Source organism: Oryctolagus cuniculus, chromosome 4 (genome assembly GCF_051225735.1).
Source record: "Oryctolagus cuniculus isolate XC-2025 breed Fujian yellow rabbit chromosome 4, ASM5122573v1, whole genome shotgun sequence".
Classification (NCBI taxonomy): Eukaryota; Metazoa; Chordata; class Mammalia; order Lagomorpha; family Leporidae; genus Oryctolagus; species Oryctolagus cuniculus.
Genome location: NC_142870.1, coordinates 138,853,654 through 138,873,615, shown reverse-complemented (window position 1 = coordinate 138,873,615; position 19,962 = coordinate 138,853,654). Strand labels below are relative to the sequence as shown.

General features: G+C 36.1%; 1 protein-coding gene across 15 annotated transcripts in view; it reads left to right on the top strand.

Moving 5' to 3' along the window:
* The window catches only part of U2SURP (U2 snRNP associated SURP domain containing), a 61,808-nt gene that overhangs the window by 24,187 nt on the left and 17,659 nt on the right, over nucleotides 1–19,962 (top strand). For 5 of the 15 annotated variants that reach the window (XM_070072685.2, XM_070072684.2, XM_070072683.2 and 2 more), the window contains 12 exons: nucleotides 753–796; nucleotides 3,889–3,993; nucleotides 6,063–6,129; nucleotides 6,206–6,369; nucleotides 7,557–7,719; nucleotides 8,204–8,283; nucleotides 10,478–10,565; nucleotides 11,529–11,651; nucleotides 12,984–13,140; nucleotides 14,906–15,001; nucleotides 15,728–15,794; nucleotides 19,657–19,816. In XM_070072685.2, coding sequence (XP_069928786.1) covers nucleotides 753–796; nucleotides 3,889–3,993; nucleotides 6,063–6,129; nucleotides 6,206–6,369; nucleotides 7,557–7,719; nucleotides 8,204–8,283; nucleotides 10,478–10,565; nucleotides 11,529–11,651; nucleotides 12,984–13,140; nucleotides 14,906–15,001; nucleotides 15,728–15,794; nucleotides 19,657–19,816 — 1,314 coding nt within the window. Of the gene's footprint in view, nucleotides 1–752; nucleotides 797–3,888; nucleotides 3,994–6,062; nucleotides 6,134–6,205; nucleotides 6,370–7,556; nucleotides 7,720–8,203; nucleotides 8,284–10,477; nucleotides 10,566–11,528; nucleotides 11,652–12,983; nucleotides 13,141–14,905; nucleotides 15,002–15,727; nucleotides 15,795–19,656; nucleotides 19,817–19,962 lie in introns of all 15 variants that reach the window. The other 10 variants (XM_089331092.1, XM_089331091.1, XM_070072687.2 and 7 more) reach the window with 3 other exon arrangements.

Below are 19,962 nucleotides of genomic sequence, written 5' to 3'. Positions count from 1 at the left end.
AACGCTGTATTGAAATATTAGGTTGTATTTTTATTTGTGGCTATCATTCCTTTTTTGACCACTGTTAAGTTTTTTCCCTCTTTTTGTCCAGTGTTGTATCCAGGTTTGCTTAAGGGCAGTATCTAAATTTACTTTGTTCTGAGAAAGTGATGCATTGTATTTGGTTAAGTGCATTTCAATTAGACTTCTTAAATTGTTTGGATGGCAGCTAGCTAGTCTCAAGGTCTGAGGTACTAGAATATTTGAGAGCATATGTGGTTTTTAAAAAAATTAATCTAGTAAAAGCAAAGGGTGAGTATTTTCTTTTTATTAAACATAAACCAACCTAATTTCAAGTTATAAGAATTTGTTGGTTCTGTTATAGATTAATTACACTTAAAATGACAGGGCTGGTTTTAAAGGCTTGGGAACAAAGTAGCAAACTTAATGGTCGGAGGCAAACAGTTAATTATTTCACAAATTAAAATCTTTATCTGATAATTCTCAGTGTAGTACCTATTTCAGTGCATTGGTGTGCATTCTGGCAGGAATGTTCTGATTCTTTGCATTTAGTGAACGCTTATTGTTCACTGAACACATCCATTTGCATTTATGTAATTGCTTAGTGTATAATTACTTCAAATGCAGTGATTGCCTGCAAAACTTGTGATTAGATGTGTAGTATTTTCAATGCATATGTATATTTTTGCTTGTTACTTGTTAACAATACTCACATATTCTATGTTTATTATCTGATGTGACTTCATATACAGACTCTGTCGCAAGCCATAGTCAAAGTGGTTATCCCAACAGAAAGGTACATGTTTTTCTTTATTATTACTGATCTAAATATAGACAATATCCCCTTCTGAATTAAAAAAAAAATGGTGTTGAGGAAAAGGTAATATCTTGACTGAGCAATGGTTCCTTCCCAGTACTTTTTGGGGGGATATGTGAAACTTAACTAGCTTAGTATACTTTACAATTTTATGTCATTATCTTTTTTATTTTTACCATTAATGAGTGTAGGGAACTTATATAGCTTTAGTTAGAATATGTTTAATAGATTTAATCTGGAGTTGATGGTCTAATAATGTTAGACTATTATGGGAGAGTAGGTGTTTTAAATGTTCATCAAATTTTAGATAATGTTACAGTTTGAATCAATCTGCTGTTATTTTTTCTTGGTTTCTTAATCAACTGCATTTAATATATAACTTTGGTTGAGCTCTCCTTAATGAAGACATAGTTTTGTTTTTTTCTAATTGATTTTAAGAAGAAAATCATATTATTTTTGTGAACACTGGACATGCTAGAAACTTTTTCATGACAACAAAGGTATTTGGAATTCTTTTTATTTCCCCTTTTTTTCTTTCTTTCTGTTTTTTCTTTTTCAACATACTGTTAGAGCAGAAGCATTCATGTTCTAGGTATGCTCTTGCTCAGTCAAGCTAAGCCTTTTCCCAAACACAGGAACACAACACTGGTTGAATAATAAATGAACACAAAAGAATACCAAATTCTCTTTGACATTGGCCTTGGTGAGCAACACCAGCTGAACTGTCTGCGGCAGCGGGGGACCAGGAAAACATCATGGGATGGATTGGGAAAGTATACAGTTTTTGACCAGACATTGGTACGATCAACTCCAATAAATGTGGTTTTATTATAACTGAGAGACAATATTTTTTTGGTTGTTGTTACCCAGAGTAAGATAATTACCATCTTAAAATAAAATAATGCACTTTTAATATATCATCTTTTTGTACTACACTGTTCCATTCTGGTAGAAAAGCCACCATTTTTTATATAAAAATTAAACATGCAGTTTTTAAGGAACAAGAGTGATTAAGTCTTTTAAAAATTTTGAATTCAAACTAGTAACAGTTAATTGTCAGATTTTGATTTTAAGTAATCATATGAAACATTTAAAAAAACTTCTTTTTAAACTTTAAATTAGAAAAAATAGATTTTATCAGTTACAAGCCTGTTTAAAACTATAGTGGGTTTTTTTTCCACTGATAAAGCAGTCACAGGAACATTTTTGTAATATTCAAAAAAATCACAATATCCAGTTGTAGCTTTATGTGTGGCTCAGCTTACTTCTAAACAAAATTTTGAGTATGCATTTTATTAGAATGAATCCTTTGGTTTTAAACTTGCTGCACCATTTTTCATCTATCCTTAATACTGAAGTTGAGTTGCTTTTGACTTAATTCACACAAGTTTCTGGATGTATAGTGTTTGTCCACCTAGTAATTGGTCATATTATGATACATAAAATTTCCCTTAGCTTTAATTTGGCTCATACCAGTGGGAGTTTTGGAACTGAATCATAACTTTACATTATCTCCCTTCCTTTAAATGCCATGGATACTGAGAATACTTTCTAATTTGGATATTAAGAATTGCATACTTGCAGAGCAAGTAATACTTATATGAAAAAAAATTAAGTTTAAAATCAAGCCATGTTTTTGTTTTTTTTTGGTTTTAATAACTTGAGGTTGAATTAATAGTTTTAAATGTATACTTTCCCCTTTGTAAAGATTTAAACTTTCATAAAATTTTTTGACCTTCATTAGACTTAAATTTTTTCCCACTATGTAGCACTTCTAGAGTCCACTTAAGTAGGTTTGTTTGAAATCTGTGAGAAAATAAGTACAGTCACCATGAGATAGATTATTTTACTGTTCATGTACTCTGAAGCAGGCCACTATAGAGCCAAAACTGTCTTGTCCTATAACTATATATTTATTTATATTCTAGCAGTTATATGAATTAATTTGAGCTGGGAATGCTAAAGGTGTAATTTAGTGTGTTCCTTGTACCAAGAGCCAATATCCTTTTGCTGTTCCCAATTGTTATTTGCCAGCTCTGTATGCTGGTGGACTGGTGAGATGAGAAATCCAAAGCAGCTTATAAATAAATGGAATCATTCTTGCCTGACATTGTAATCACTGTCTGAAATTGTGTTTGGAGCCAAATAAGGTATCACATGATTTTAGGACTCACCTTCAGATTTTAAAAATAAAGGCTTTCTGTGAGTCCAATCAATAAAATGCCTGTACTGAAAAGTTGCATATATTTATTTGGGCTTTAAAAACTTGAAAATAGTTGTAATGGAAAATGGGAAGGGCATTTCACCATGTCCCCCATTTTGGAATATTTTGGAAAGAGTAAAAACTCCACTTAATGTTTTGGCAATACAATTTTTCCATTGCTTCATAATATACAGGCAGCATTGTACATGTCATGAGTCGTGAACTAGTTTGAAATGTGATCCAAAGGGATGTTGCCTCACTGAAGGTCAAATTTAATAAAAGCTCCATCTGGTATATATGTGCCAGAAAAGTACAGGAGATGGATGGATTTTTTATTAAATCAGGCCTTAAACTTGTTAAGTAGTTCTGCATTTTTATAAATTATAGTCATGGTTGCAACATTTCAAAACCACCACATAAGTGCTTGGATTAGGAGTATTTTATTTTAAAAATGAGATAGTGTGTAAGTTTTTAGATGATTATAATAGATGCAAGGTCTGAGATACTGATTTTATATATTTGCAGCTTTCCAATTAGTTGTGATACATAATTTATGTTTTGCATTTGGAAAATAAAGTTAAATGGCATTTAGAAAATTAAATCTTTATTACTGTGAGGGGTTTTGTGGTTTCCCACCCTCCCTTAAGCTTTCCTTCCCCTACCATTCCCCTGCTCCTCACCCCCACTGCCCCACTTCATCTTAATGCATAAGGTATTAACAAATGCTCCAGTTTACCATTTTGATAATGAATTCTGTATTAGTCAGCAGAATAATCTTTTTCTGCACAATTATAGTAACTTAGGTCAAGTATAGTTTTATATAGTGGTAGGTCTGAATCCATTTTCTTTAACTGTGTTGTTGTTGTAGGAATTTGCTCGCTCTGATACATCGAATGATAGAGTTTGTTGTACGTGAAGGGCCAATGTTTGAAGCTATGATTATGAACAGAGAAATCAACAATCCTATGTTCAGGTGTGCATTTAAAAAATTTGGTGTAAAATACATAAAAATTTGCTGTTAATCATTTTTAAGTGTACAATTCAATGGTATTAAGTACATTCACGCTGTGTAAACCATGACCACACCCATCTCGTTTCTTCCTCTTTTATAACTGGAATTTTGTACTCATTAAATAACTCCCTCTTCTCCCCTCCCCTCAGCCTGGCAAACTCCATTCTACATCCTGTCACTACTATTTGATTATTGTACATACTTCATCTGAATGCATTCATATATAAGTGTCCTTTTGTGATTGCCTTATTTCACTTAGTATAATGTCTTCAGGATGCATCCATGTTGTAGCATATGTCAGATTTTCTTTTAAGACTGAATAGTATGTTTTATATATATATTTATGCATGCACATATATATTTCCTATTTCGTATATCTTTAGGTGTACATTTTAAAACTATTTTCTGGAATTAAAAATATTTCCAAGAATAAAGTTCTAAAAAGTATGCAATTATTTTGCAAGGGGATAAGAATCAATCTTAGTAATTAGACTAAAATGTGCTTAGGTCAGTTTCCCATCACTTTTTTTTTGATTTTTTTAAAGATTTATTTATGGGGCTGGCGCTGTGGCGCAGTGGGTTAAAGCCCTGGTCTACAGTGCCAGCATCCCACATGGGACCTGGTTCAAGTCCGAACTGCTCCACTTCCAATCCAGCTCTCTGCTGTGGCCTGGGAAAGCAGTAGAGGATGGCCCAAGTGCTTAGGTCCTTGCACCCACGTGGGAGACCCAGAAGAAGCTCCTAGCTCCTGGCTTCAAATTGGCTCAACTCCAGCCATTATGGCCATCTGGGGAGTGAACCATCAGATGGGAGACCTCTCTCTCTGTCTGTAACTCTACCTCTCAAATAAATAAATGAAATCTTAAAAAAAAAAAAGATTTATTTATTTATTTGGAAGTCAGAGTTACACAAAGAGAAGGAGAGGCAGAGAGAGAGGTCTTCTGTCCTCTGGTTCACTCCCTAATTGACCGCAACAGCTGGAGCTGTGCCGATCTGAAGCCAGGAGCCAGGAACCTCCTCTGGGTCTTCCATGCAGGTGCAGGGGCCCAAGCACTTGGGCCATCTTCTACTGCTTTCCCAGGCCATAGCAGAGAGCTGGATCGGAAGTGGAGCAGCTGGGACTTGAACCAGCGCCCATATGGGATGCCAGCACTGCAGGCAGTGCTTTACCTGCTATGCCACAGCGCCAGTTCCCCCCACCCACCACATTTTTATTTAGTTATATAGCATTATTTTCAGCATTCTCTAGAAGGAAAATATTTTTCATTACGCATTTTAATGAAAGTATCTTCATAAGTAACATAACAAAATTAATTGTATACGCTGGCGCCGCGGCTCACTTGGCTAATCCTCTGCCTGCGGCACCGGCACCCCAGGTTTCAGTCCCGGTTGGGGCACCGGATTCTGTCTCGGTTGCTCCTCTTCCAGTCCAGCTCTCTGCTGTGGCCCGGGAAGGCAGTGGAGGATGGCCCAAGTCTTTCGGCCCTGCACCCGCATGGGAGACTGGGAGGAAGTACCCGGCTCCTGGCTTTGGGACAGCCCAGCGCGCTGGCTGTGGTGGCCATTTTGGGGGTGAACCAACGGAAGGAAGACCTTCCTCTCTGTGTTTCCCTCTCACTGTCTAACTCTGCCTGTCAATAAAAATAAAAAAATTAATTGTACAGGAAATTGTTGTTGTATCTGAGGCACCAATTTAACACTGAATAGTGTAAAACCACTGCTTTTGAGATTATATATTAGGGAAAATCTCCCCATAGCAGACACAGTGTCTGACCCGAGTGTTTGATAGAGTCTAAGATGCAGCAAGATGCATGCTTTCTGAATATGAATGCCATTCACTTAGTAGCATGGGGCTGGGGCCATGAGGGAGTATGTAGTGGATGGCAGTGGGTAAGAACTTCCCTTTGGGAATTCTTACTTTTGGATTTATTTAGAACCAAATAGGCAAATACTGTTTCTCATTTATTTATACTTTGTTGAAGATAGCTCTTAGAGAATATGATGTCTAATTTTGTGTTTGTTTTATTTAGGTTCTTATTTGAAAACCAGACACCAGCCCATGTTTACTATAGGTGGAAGCTTTACTCTATTCTGCAGGCAAGTAGAATCATTTATTTGTTAATTTTAACTCTGAGTTATTAGACATCTCTAATAACTTCTGGATATTTATTAGGGAGATTCTCCAACTAAGTGGCGGACAGAAGATTTTCGTATGTTCAAAAATGGGTCTTTTTGGAGGCCACCACCATTAAATCCCTACCTGCATGGGATGTCAGAAGAGCAAGAAACAGAAGCTTTTGTGGAGGAGCCTAGTAAAAAGGGAGCACTTAAGGAAGAGTAAGATATTTTTCCTTTCTGTTATATATTCAGAAAAGTTTCTTTGATGATTGCTTTAGTTAATGGTCTTGCTAAGATTTTAACCCTGAGGTAATTTTTTTTTTCTTTAGTGTAGAATGCTTAGTAACATCTTTCATGTAGGTTTTATAATTTTAACCATCTTGACAAATACAAGGATGTATCCTATTGGCTTTGACTTCTGCCTTCTGATAAAATTAATTCTGATCTCTTAAACATGGCTAACTTCTTTGTTTGGCATTGAGATACTTCAGATTCTTGCAGAAATTATCTGGGCACCCTTAGAATCCTTGCCTCTCTGAATGTAACATAAGGAAGATAAGTTGCTGTCTGGCTAGTGGGGTCTGATGTTGACTATGCAAAGGCTCTGCATAGAGTTTACAGTGTGTTATGGGCTGTGAGATAGCCACCATGGCAACGTAGGTTATTATTAGTGCTCATTCAGTGCAGGTGGAGGTGAGGGAAGCATATGCTCCTTCATAGAAAGTAGTTTCGATGTGGAGGAGGAATAAGTATAGCTTCATGCCAACCTAATTTCATTTTAAAAGTCATAGAATTTTTTTTCTATGAGAAAGACAAGAAAGGTCACTGATAAATTTCAAAAAACAAAATGCTTTGTGTGTGAGAACATTTGCTAATGGAGAACTCTAGTAATTAACTGTATTTGTTTCTCAAAATGAATATTCATTATCACTTTTGGCTAGGAGTCTACAAACTCAACCCATGGGCCAAATCTGCCTGCCTTGTGTTTTTATAAGTAAAATTGTATTATCTTCTCCTTTACAGAAAAAGTAGCTGTCCTAATTCCATGCAGAAATAGTAAAGTAATAGACTTCTTCTAAGGAAGGGGATGAAAGAGCATGAAGGTGGTTCTTCAATATAGTGGGATGAAAGAACTGGGGCTTTCCTCAAATACTATTGAAAAACTACACATTTTATGTTTACTTAATTTGTAAGCTAAAAATACTACTGGAATCTTTTATTAGTTCAGGGCAAAGTATTCTTCTCAGTATAAGTCCTTTAAAAAATTGTAACAAATTTGAGAGGCTTAACAATTCAGTTTTCAGAATTATTTTATCTGAGCTTTAAAGAAATTAATTTGCGAGCAGAAGTTATAATGACTTTGAAATCTGTATAAATATTTATGAGCTTAAAAAATGTATATTCAGACAGAGGGACAAATTAGAAGAAATCTTGCGAGGATTAACTCCAAGGAAAAATGATATTGGAGATGCAATGGTTTTCTGTCTTAATAATGCTGAAGCTGCTGAAGAAATAGTGGATTGCATCACTGAGTCATTGTCCATCTTAAAGACACCCCTTCCTAAAAAGGTATGGCAATGATTTTTCTTTATGAACTTAAAAAATCTTTATCCATCTGACAAGCAGAAAGGTAGTGAAGGCACAGGGAGAGGTGAAAACCTGCCCACTTTTATGAGCATTTTATGAGCGTTTGTTTAATTAAAAAATGTGAGACAGTGACTTATTTGGGGTTGGAATTGGTTTCCTTTTTGTATGAGCAACTTGACGAAGCCTTTCCTCTGTAGTTCTCTTTTCCTTCTGCTAGGAAGACTGCTTTGTTCATTGATACACAGTTCATCAACAAGTTGAAATGTAAATCAGTTAACAGATAATATTCTTGCCAATGGCATGATTGTGATACGGAATTCCACATAATTCTTCCACTTAGTAATGATTAAGTTATAGTTAAGCATTAGCTTTATTAAGAAACAACAATACAGAATTTTTTCTAGCCATGTTATTAGCCTGTGGTTCTTATTTTTGATACATTTTATGTTATCTTTTGGTATTACAGATTGCCAGATTATATTTGGTTTCTGATGTTTTGTACAACTCTTCAGCCAAAGTTGCCAATGCTTCATATTATAGAAAATTGTAAGTATAATGATGTAAGTTAATGTTCTTGAAATAAAGATTTAAGGGTAAGAAATTCAGAAAGGAAGATTGTTTTGTTAAGACTATCTAACAGTGAAAAATAATTTTTTTATAGGCTGTAGAATTTTTTTTGAAAATCGACTTGTAGGGACAGCACTGTGCTGTGGTAGGTTACGCCTCTACTTGAGTTGCTGGCAATCTCATATGGGCACTAGTTAGAGTCCTGGCTGGAGTCCTGGCTGCTCCACTTTTTTTTTTTTTTTTTTTGAGAGGCAGCTGTAGAGAGAGAGGTCTTCCAGCTAATGTTTTACTCCCCAGATGGCTTCAATGGCTGGAGCTGGGCTGATTAGGAGCCAGGAGCTTCCTTCAGGTCTACCACATGGGTGCAGGGGCCCAAGCATTTAGGCCATTTTCTGCTTTCCCAGGCCATAGCAGAGAGCTGGATCAGAAGTGGAGCAGCTGAGACTTGAACTGACTCCCAAATGGGATGTTGGCACTGCAGGCGGCGGGTTTACCCACTATTCCACAGTGCTGGCCCCCTCCTCTATTTATGATCCAGCTCCTCGGTAATGGCCTGGGAATACACTGGAGCTTGAGCCCCTGCACCCACATGGGAGACCCTGAGGAAGCTCTTGGATCCTAGCTTTGGATTAGCTCAGCTCCGGCAGTTGTGGCCATTTGGGGAGCAAACAAGTGGGTAAAGGCCTCTCTCTTCTCTGTGTCTCCCCGTTTGTAACTCTGCCTCTCAAATAAATAAATCTTAAAAAAAGAAAAGAAAAGAAAATTGACTTGTATTCATTGAACTAGCCCACTGTGCTAAATTATCAGTATTCTAGATATTTTATTTTTTCATTTTCATAATGATTGACTACAGAACAAATAGATGGACTCAAAAATAACTTTTTTCTTTTAAATTTATGCTTATCTGATAAGCAGAATAGAGTGATGTGGGTGGTGGGAGGGAGAGATAGATGGGTAGATACATCTAGATCTGCTGAAGCTAGGAACCTAGAACTCCATCTGAATCTATAGTGCGGGTGGCAGGGACCCAAGTATGTGGGCCATTATAATCTGCCTCCCAGGCACATTACCAGGAAATTGGATAGGAAGTAGAAGTGAGACACCATACTAGGCACTCTGGATGTAGGTATCCCAAGCAGCTTGCCAAAATGCCTTCCTAATTTTAGTGCATTGTATGAGAGTATTTTAAGAAGTTTGTAGAAGGGTATAGAAAATCACAGTGCATAGACCTTAAAAATTTTTGTGCCAAAATAAACAACCTTAATTTCATTTTCCACAAACTTTTATAAATAAATACTCTTGTATAATAAATAAATGATATAAATAATAGCAAAAATAAGAGACCAAAGATATAGCATTAACTGTAGAAATATAATCTGCGTTCTCTTCTGATCAACATTATATTGAAAAAAAATTATATGATTGCAGTCCATTTTTTTTTTTTTTTTAAAGATTTACTTATTAATTTGAAAGTCAGAGTTACACAGAGAGGGGAGAGGCAGAGAGAGAGAGAGGTCTTCCATCTGTTTTTTCACTCCCCAGTTGGCTGCAGTACCTGGAACTGAGCCGATCTGAAGCCAGGAGCTGGGAACTTCCTCCAGGTCTCCTATGCAAGTGCAGGGACCCAAGGACGTGGGCCAGCTTCTACCGCTATCCCAGGCCACAGCAGAGAGCTGGATGGGAAGTGGAGCAACTGGGTCTTGAACCTTCTGAGCCATAGCGCTGGCCCCAAAATTGTAGTCCATTGTTAATGTTTTCAGCTGAGGCAATAGGACATTATTGTAATGTAATGACATGTAATTCTTCCTTGGTTTTCCCTTCTGGATTTATTTTATGGATTAGATTCAGCAAAACAAATTTCAAAATATAATTCCTCTTAGTTCAGCTAGTTTTTTGGAAAAGCCACTTTTATCTTTCTTGTAAGACAAAGAAGGTAAACTACATGGCTTGAAACTATTCCTAGATGTATGGTAATAAGAGAAATCTAGAATAATGGGAGTAAAAGCAATTCAGTTATGGATTTAAAGTTTAAACTCCTAGTTCTTGATTTTCAAGACTCTCTTGATTAACTTGATTTTTAAGTCCCGGCGGTGTTTTCAGTGGCTAGCATGCTGAAGATGATGTGGATTTTTACGTAAATTCTATTTTAAAGAATGTATTGTTTAAATTTCAGTTTTGAAACAAAATTATGTCAGATATTTTCAGACCTCAATGCTACCTATCGTACAATTCAAGGCCATTTACAATCTGAAAACTTTAAGGTATGTGTATTTTACTCTTTTGCCCTAGTGTTTTAAACAGGCAGATGGGGAGGGCATTGGAGAGCTAGAAGGGTACATAAAACCACTTCAATAAAAACTTGGATATCTTAGAAATTACTATTTTGAGATTATTCCATTTTCATTTCATTATCAAAAATGCTTGAAATTTTAAAATATACTAACTAGTGTTATTTTGTTCAGTTTTAAGTGTTGATTATCTTAAATATTTTCAAAAAACAGTGGGAAAACTACTTGTTTTCTGATGGTATGTATAGTTTGGCTGGATTTGGGGATATACATTTTAGTTATATATGTTTAGAAAGTGTTCAGTGACTCTTTATAATTTTTAAAAGCTGTAGACCAGTGTTAAGAAAAGTCAGACAAAGCCACAAAGCGTCTTATAATTGAGTAAATTAAAATTCTTCATGATGAGATTTTTTTTTTAAGGAAATTTTTGGGAATATGTCCAGTGTCCTCGTCATTTGAGGGACTTCGTACCACTCCATTAAAAAACAATTTTGACCTCTAACAATCTGACCCTAAGTTAGAACATTCAAAACAATTCCTGGTAAGGACAGAGAAAGGTGTCAGCCAGAATTAGGAAGTAAGCATTGGACCATAAAGGGATTCAGGTTAAAACTTGGCTACTTTGATTTCCAGCTTTAATAAGATTTTATGTAAATGTTTCCCAGAATGTGGCTCATGTTTAGTACTAATGGGATGGGAGTTGACTTATTGTAGTAAAGAGCAAAATTTACTGTTTCTTCATTATTTTTGGAGGTTAATGTTTTTCTTTTAATTGGAAGATGACAAATTCTTTTAAACATGGTAATGATAATTATTTTCTTAACATTTTAAGAAAGATGTTAGCTTAAAGGAAAATTTAGATTATAACAATTTTCATGAGATGAGGTTTGAGGCATATTGCTCAAAATAATAATTTATTGTCTGTTTCTAATTCAGCAACGGGTAATGACCTGCTTCAGAGCATGGGAAGATTGGGCAATATATCCAGAACCATTTTTGATCAAACTACAAAATATTTTCTTAGGACTTGTAAATATTATTGAAGAAAAGGAAACAGAGGTATGCATTCATTGTATGTGCTTTTAAAAATGTTTTTGGGGCGAGGAGTGCTCTGAAGCCATGATAAGTTACATATGTGGATATTTCAAAAAATTTGTGGACAAATTTATTAAAAAATGGACTAAAAAGTATGTTTTGGTGCAAAAATTTTTGAAATCCACACGTGGATTTTTCATAATACCCATTTTCTGTGATGTTTTTGAAGGACCCATGTCTGTAAGTAACCTTTTTTTGAGAAATAGCTATTTTTACCATTACATCATGGATTTTTTTGCTGAAATTTCTGGATCCCAGGAGTTGAAATTACATCTAACAGGAACTCTATTTTGCATTCTTTTAGGAAAATTGGCAATTGGTTTTTTGTTTGATTTTATGAAAAGATGTATACTGTTGTATACTGTTGCTTCTCAACTTGGGATGGGGTTACATTCTGATAAACCAACATAGTTTAGCCTAGCCTACTTAATTTTTTAAAAGATTTATTTATTTATTTGGAAGGCAAGTTACAGAACCATCCTCCACTGCCTTCCTAGGCACATTAGCAAGGAGCTGGATTGGAAGTGGAGCATTCAGGATTCTGAACTGGAGCAGGTTTCATAGGCTGTAGCTTAATTGGCTATGCCACAACACTGGCCCCAGAAAAAGTTTACTTTTAAATAAAGTATTGAGTATGTCATGTGATTTGTTGAATGCCTATATCCAGAAAACACTGGCAACACAGTGCACTGTAGTGTTGATTGTTTACTTAACTTCATGGTCAGTGGGTGGCTGGGAAAAATTAAAAATCTGAAATATGGTTTATACTAAAATGTGTGTCACTTTCACACCATTGTAAAATTAGAAAAGTGTAAAACCGTCAAAGTTGAGGATTTTTTGTATATTAGCTTAGATTAACCTCAGAGCACCATCTCTAACCTATCTAAGTGAAACTTACTATTAAACATTCTAATCATATAATATACCTCTTTGTTGTAGTACTTATTATAGTTGCACTTACATTGTTTGGATCATGCTATTTCCCGGCTCACTGTACCCCACCCCACACTCAATAATAGCAACAACAAAAACCTTTACTACATTCATTGGTGGTGGGCTAAGCCAGTTTTTGCTTGTCATGATTCATTCACATAATACATGGCACAATAAGCACTGGGTAAACATTGGATAAATAAGTGAATAGATGACTTTCTTTGGCAGTCTGAATGATAAAATAATCTTAACATGTCCTTACATTGTACCAGGGAATGTGGGTATCTAACCAGGATGGCTTGTAGATTGCAAATTAATCCTGTATCAAGCAAGGGAAAATGTTACAGTAGTATGTTTCTATAGGATGTACCAGATGACCTTGATGGTGCCCCCATTGAGGAAGAGCTTGATGGTGCACCCCTGGAAGATGTGGATGGAATTCCTATTGATGCTACTCCCATTGATGATCTTGATGGAGTTCCGATAAAAAGTCTTGATGATGATCTTGATGGAGTGCCTTGTAAGTTCAAGTTTTAAACTGATGAAATCTAGCTACTAAAGTTTAGTTACCAAAATTCATCCATTTCCACACATGTTGATGTGGGAAAAGGTCTTAATTGCTGATGGTTTCAAGTTACTTTTTCTTGCCTTTTTTTTTTTTTTTTAAGATTTATTTATGTATTTGAAAGTCATAGTCACACAGAGAGAGGAGAGGCAGAGAGAGAAAGAGAGGTCTTCCATCCGATGGTTCATTCCCCAATAGGCCACAACGGCCGGAGCAGTGCCGATCAGGAGCCAGGAGCTTTTTCTGGGTCTCCCATGTGGGTGCAGGGGCCCAAGGACTTGGGCTATCTTTTGCAGCTTTCCCAGGCCAGAGCAGAGAGCTGGATCAGAAGAGGAGCAGCTGGGAGTAGAACCAGTGCCCATATGGGATGCCGGAACTTCAGGCCAGAGCATTAACCTGCTGAGCCACAGCCCCAGCCCCTCTTTTTCCTGTCTTGTCAAAATTTAGATACCCTTTAATATTTGTGCCAAAGAAAAGACTTTTTTTCTGCTTACACTTCTTTGTTGGTTGGGACAGTCAGCCTTTTAATAATATTAGCAAGTTTCTCTTTTTGTCTTCACTGCTAGGAAATTATAGGCAAAATTTTGTGTTAAATTATAGTCATAATCCTAGGTCCCTGGTTTTACCAGTTTCTGCTTTTGAAAATTTTTTGTTTGTTTGAGAGACAGGTAGTTAGATGGAAAGACAGAGCTCTTATTTGTTGGTTTACTCTGCAAGTTCCTGTAACAGCTGAGATAGGACAGAAGCCGAAGCTGGGATATAGGAACTTAGTCTAGGTCTCCCATCTGCTGGTTCATTCCCCAAATGCCCACAACAGCTGGAATCAGGCTGGGGATGAAGTGGGAGCTAGGAATTCAATCCAGATATTCCACCTGACTGGCAGGAATCCAGTTTCTGGAACCAGTGCCTCACAGGGTCCACCGGAGCAGGAAGCTGGAATCCAGAGCCATGACTGAGAGTTGAGCCCAGGATCTCTGATTTGGGACTCAGGTTTCTTAACCATTCAGCCTGTCCGTGTTAATTCTGTTTTTATTATTAGTTTTCCTAGATTACAGGTTCAGTTTTCCTGACAACTTAAAATCATTTTGGAAATAGGAAGTGTACGTAGCACTTTAGTACATTTGAATTGTATGTTAAAATACCACAAAAATACATGAGTTCTCATTTAGGTAAAGGTGTTATTTTTTACTTCTCAACTTCCCTGTTTGCTTAAAATATTACTAACATATTTTCAGACTTGATATGTACAGCAGTCCTCTCTTACCCATAAGCTTGACTTTCTATAAATGACAGTCTGGAAATATTAAATGAATAAGTCCAGTAATAAATAATTCATATCTGTTAAATAACTTCTATTACAATATATTGCTTTAATTATTCTATTACTAGTTATTGTCACTGTCTTACTGTACCTAGCTGCTAAGTTAAACTTTACTGTGGGTATGTTTGCATAGAGAAAAACATAGTATTTGTAAGGTTTCAGGCATCCCCATGGGCTCTTGGAAAATATCCCCCCGTGATAAAGGAAGACTACTGTATATGTTTAAAATTAGATCTCAAAAGCAGAGAATTGGATTAGTCAAAATTCTTGTTTTTGATACTATTGTTTGTCTATGTGTGGCCTTATTTTACTTTTTTAGTAATATACTGAGCACCAAAAATTCATTAATTTGGATCATTCCCTAGTAGTTGGAGTTAATGGCTCTTCTTTCTCTAATAGTGGATGCAGCTGAAGACTCAAAGAAGAATGAACCTATATTTAAGGTTGCCCCTTCAAAGTGGGAAGCTGTAGATGAATCTGAATTGGAAGCACAGGGTGAGTAAAAGTACAATAAATGTTAAATCTTAAAAAATTAAGTACTTATAAATTGATAATGGGTATGCTTTTAAAATTAAATACCAATAATCATCGAGGGATATGTGTGTGCACACATGCCTATGTACATTGACCTTTTATGTTTTGCAGCGTTTTAACAGCATTAAGATCCAATGTTACTGTGTGTCTAGTGTAAGATTTCATTGTGGTTGGTGTTACTGTTAATAATTTTCTTAGATCTTTCTGTTTGGAAGCTTTGAGAATAATCAGAGAAATCTCTGAAAACCTCCCAGTTAAGGCATTTTAATAGAAATTGTAGCCAGGAAGCTGTTCCTGTTTGGAAATCTATTTAGAGGTTAGCTTCAGAGAAACGAAGTTTTGACCCTCCCATAACACTTAGTAGATGCAATTCAGATCTGCCTGTCACATTTATTTGGCCTTGTGCTTATATTCTGTAATTGCTAATATTTGTAGGTTCTAATGAAATAAATCTTACATCCAACATGCAAGTGAGGATGACAGCACTATCACTTTATGAATCTGAAGGAAATGATAGTGTAGGTGTGAGGAAAGAGATTTGGCACGTAGAAATGGCTATTCAAAGAATAGATAAAAAAAAAAACTTCTGTAATATAAACTTCCAGTTTTAAAGAGGGGCTTCTACAATTCTACTGCAAAAATGCTAATATACCTTATGGAATTACATCCTCTTTTCCTTCCATTCAGCTGTAACAACATCTAAATGGGAGTTATTTGACCAGCATGAAGAATCAGAAGAAGAAGAAAATCAAAAGTAAGAATCTAAGTTTCGAATATACTGTTTCTTGTGCACACACACTCCCTTTTTCATTAAGAGGTATGGTTGAAATAATAGTGAAGAGGAAAACTTCACTCTTAAAAAACATGTAAATGGAACATTTTGAGTTCTCCATTGTTTTTCCTGTGAATAAGGAGCTTCTGGTTTCTGGTTTTGATGCATCTGGTTTCCCTTTGCTTTTGAGCTTACTTTCTACCCCTTGGCTATACGTTCTCACTTAGTTGCTAATTGACCAACTGCATTGTTTCAAATCTTTGTCATCAAATATTGTTTAGGGCTCCACAAAAAGGGGTTTTTAAAATGTGAGTGGGAAGATTATGCCCCATTTTTGTTGAATTGTACATTGCTAAGAAAAATATTGCCTTATAATCATTCTGTTACTGAAATGTAAGCACTAGGAGTGAGTGAAAGGGAAAAAAATCCTTTCTTTGAAGTACAAAGAAATAATTTTTACTCTTAGGTAATGACTCTAAAATTTTCTTTTTGTTTTGATGCTGTGTTTAAGCTTGTATTGGTAGTTTAGGAAATACTTGACTTTTATTAAATCATTGCTAAAGAAATTGGTTTTATAAAGTTGGAAGAGATGATGTCAGGAACACTGAACAGAGGTTTCTGTGTTTTAAAAAATCTTTATATTTTATTGTGGGAAGAAGGAGCAAAGGGGAAGTCCCTTTGTGTCCTAGCACAGTGTGAGCATTTGTGTGGATTCAGTAAGTGAGTATTTGAATTGTGCAGAAAGTTAGATCAAAATCAGTAGGTTGTAGAAACACAGTTTGGAATGATGAGGAAAAGTTGTCCACAGTGATGTATTTCCAGCAATATTGGTGTGATCAGAAAAAGTCAGTAATGATTATGACAGAATATTTGCAAGATATGGGTGGTTTGCTGATGGAACTAGCTTTCCAAAACTGTTTAGGGGAACAGAAATTGGGGACAGTTTCATTCGTTCTGTTTTAAAACAGTGGGTTTCTTAACGCTTTTTATGTCCACAACCTTCACCATTTTAGAATCACAGCTTTAAAATGCACATACTGCTGCCGGCGCTGTGGCGCAGTGGCGCAGCAGGTTAAGGAGCGCCAGCATCTCATGTGGGCGCCGGTTTGAGACCCGGCTGTTCCACTTCCAATCCAGCTCTCTGCTTTGGCCTTGGAGGGCAGTGGAGGATGGCCCACATCCTTGGGTCCCTGCGCCTGTGTCGGAGACCCGGAGGAAGCTCCTGGCTCCTGGCTTCAGGTCAGCACAGCTCCAGCTGTTGCAGCCAGCTGGGGAGTGAACCATCGGATGGAAGACTTCTCTCTCTCTCTGCCTCTCCTTTCTATGTGTAAATAATAAATAAATAAATCTTTTTAAAAAAGCATGTATTACTCATAAATAATTATTTGATTTAGGAGTAGGGAAGGATTGAAAAACCATCAAAGACTTGAAATATATTGCTCAGTTGGTTTTGTTTTGAAGGTATTAAGTTCTCTTTTTCTTTTTTTTTTTTTTACATAAATTGATATTTGTGTTAATGTTTTAAATACATGAGTGCAATTTAGTGTTCATGTGGAATAATAATTCACTGATAGAAGCCTGGCTCACTAGAAGTATAACATGTATTTGATTTTCCTAGAAACATGAGGTAAATCATGATAATAAAAATAACTATGAAAGTACAAAGCAAGGAAAAAGCTTTAGTGTAACAAATTTACTTGAACTTTTCTTTTCTTTTTTTTTTTTTTTTGAACTTTTCTTATGCCTCAGTACTACTGTCTAGTGGCTAAATCTAAATTTTTTTTAATTAGGGCTACTTTTTGTAACTAGTAATTACTGCATTTTTGGTAAAAATATGATTTAAAAAATACTTTGGAAAAAAATTTCCAAAAAAATCTCATTTGTAATGAATCCTATGTAAATGTAGTCTTGAATTTCCATTTATTTTAAAAGAAGTGCCAGAGGAAGTTGTGATGATACTAAACCTAGAACTGGTAAATAAGAGCTTCGGCCTTGAAAAATTCTAACATTTTAAAAATATATTGTATATAATTTAAGCTTATTAAAATAGTATTGCTCATTTTTTAAAGATTTATTTATTTACTTTGAAACTCAAATTACACAAGAGAGAAGGGGAGACAGTGAGAGAGAGAGAAAGAGAAAGGTCTCCCATCTAGTTCTCTCCCCCACTTCCTCCGGGTCTCCCAGCGGGTGCAAGGACCCAAGGGTTTGGACCATTTTCTACTGCTTTCCCAGGCTATAGCAGAGAGCTGGATCAGAAGTGGAACAATTGGGTCTCTAACTGGCGCCCATATGGGATGCTGGCACTGCAGGCAGTTGTTTTACCTGCTACCCCACAGTGCCAGCCCCATGTATAGCTCATTTTTAAAAGTCTTAGATAATATGGTTAATGTTGAGTTCCTAGCCATCTAGATACTTTCTATGCATATTGATTTAAGCATAAATGATAAAGTACTGTTCATACTTTTCTATGTCACTTGTCTTTCACTCAAGTGAAAGTGATATTCCATGTCAGTCCATTGATTAGCCTATTACATATTCATCTGTAGTTAAAAGCAAGTGTGCAGATAAATGTATAAGGATGTTTGCCCTTTGCCTAGGAATATTTGGAATCCCCCCCATCAGAAAAAAGTAGTAACAGGCTGGAATTAGTTAAGTAATTTCTATTACATAGATACCACAATTTACCAAGATAGCACAGTTCACCAAAACCAAGTCATGTCCTTGACTTGATGAACCCTTTGTAAAATGATTTTTCAGTAAACATCCCTGTTAAATACACAAACACACACTTCAACCATTTTAAAACATCTGAAATATTTGTGATTTTATGTACTATCATATATTCTTATTTTGTAAAAATTTTTAAGCTCTTCAAAAGAGCATCAGAGAGGGAGGAAGAGAGAGAAAAGATAATTTTTTTTTTTCAGATTATATACCCACAAAGGGCTTACTATATATACTGAGAGCAGTTCTAGGTGCTAAAAGTGTTCTAACTCATTTTATTATTTTATTTATTTATTTATTTTTGAAAGGCAGGGTTAAAGACAGGGAGAGACGTACAGGTTTTCCATCTGCTAATTTACTCCCCAAATGACCACAACAGCCAGGACTAGGCCAGGCTGAAGCCAGGAGCCAGGAATTTCTCCTGGGTCTCCTACATGAGTGCAAGGGCCCAAGCACTTGTGTCATCCTCTGCTGCCCTCTCAGGCACAATAGCAGGGAGCTGGATTGGAAGTGGAACAGACTTGACATGAACTGGCACCCATACAGGATGCCAGTGTCACAGTTGGCAGCCCTACCCACTACACCACAGCACCGGCTCCAGAAAACTTTCCTACCCACTAATTCACTCCTCAGAATTCTACAACAGCCAGGTCTGGGCCAGGCTGAAGCCAGGAACTCCATCCTAGTCTCCCACATGGGAGGCAAGGGCCCAAATACTTGGGCCATTGTCTGTTACTTCCCAGGTGTATTAACAGGTATCAGAAACAGAGCTGCTGGGACTGGAACTGATGTTTCAATATGGGATGCTGGTATCACAAGCAGTGGCTTGTGATAATACTAATATTGGCAGAATTTATTAAAGTATGAATATGTTGAAGCTTGAACTTTTTATGTGGAAAAAGCAAGTTTTACCAAATAGAAAAATATTTGATCAAATATTTTGTAAAAACTTTTGTCTTCTTATGCTTTGCTAATATTATATAGACTCAAAGTGAAAAATAAGATATCTAAACTATAAAATGTGACACAGTGGAGGTTTTTGGGGGGGATTTATTTATTTATTTATTTATTTATTTTTGCTTCTTTGACACACGATGTGTTTTGCTTATTTCCAAAGTCAAGAAGAAGAAAGTGAAGATGAAGAAGATACTCAAAGTTCTAAATCTGAAGAACATCACCTATACTCTAATCCAATCAAAGAAGAAATGACTGAGTCCAAGTTCTCCAAGTACTCTGAAATGAGTGAGGAAAAGCGAGCTAAACTTCGTGAAATTGAGGTTAGTTTCATGATGAAATTCAAATTGTACCTTACTGGCCTTTCATTTGTTCCACGAAACTAAGCTGCATCTTCATCGTGGCAGTATACTGTGATGCATACCATACCGTCATACCGTTTGCCTTCTGTGCTGAGAAACTTTTTTTT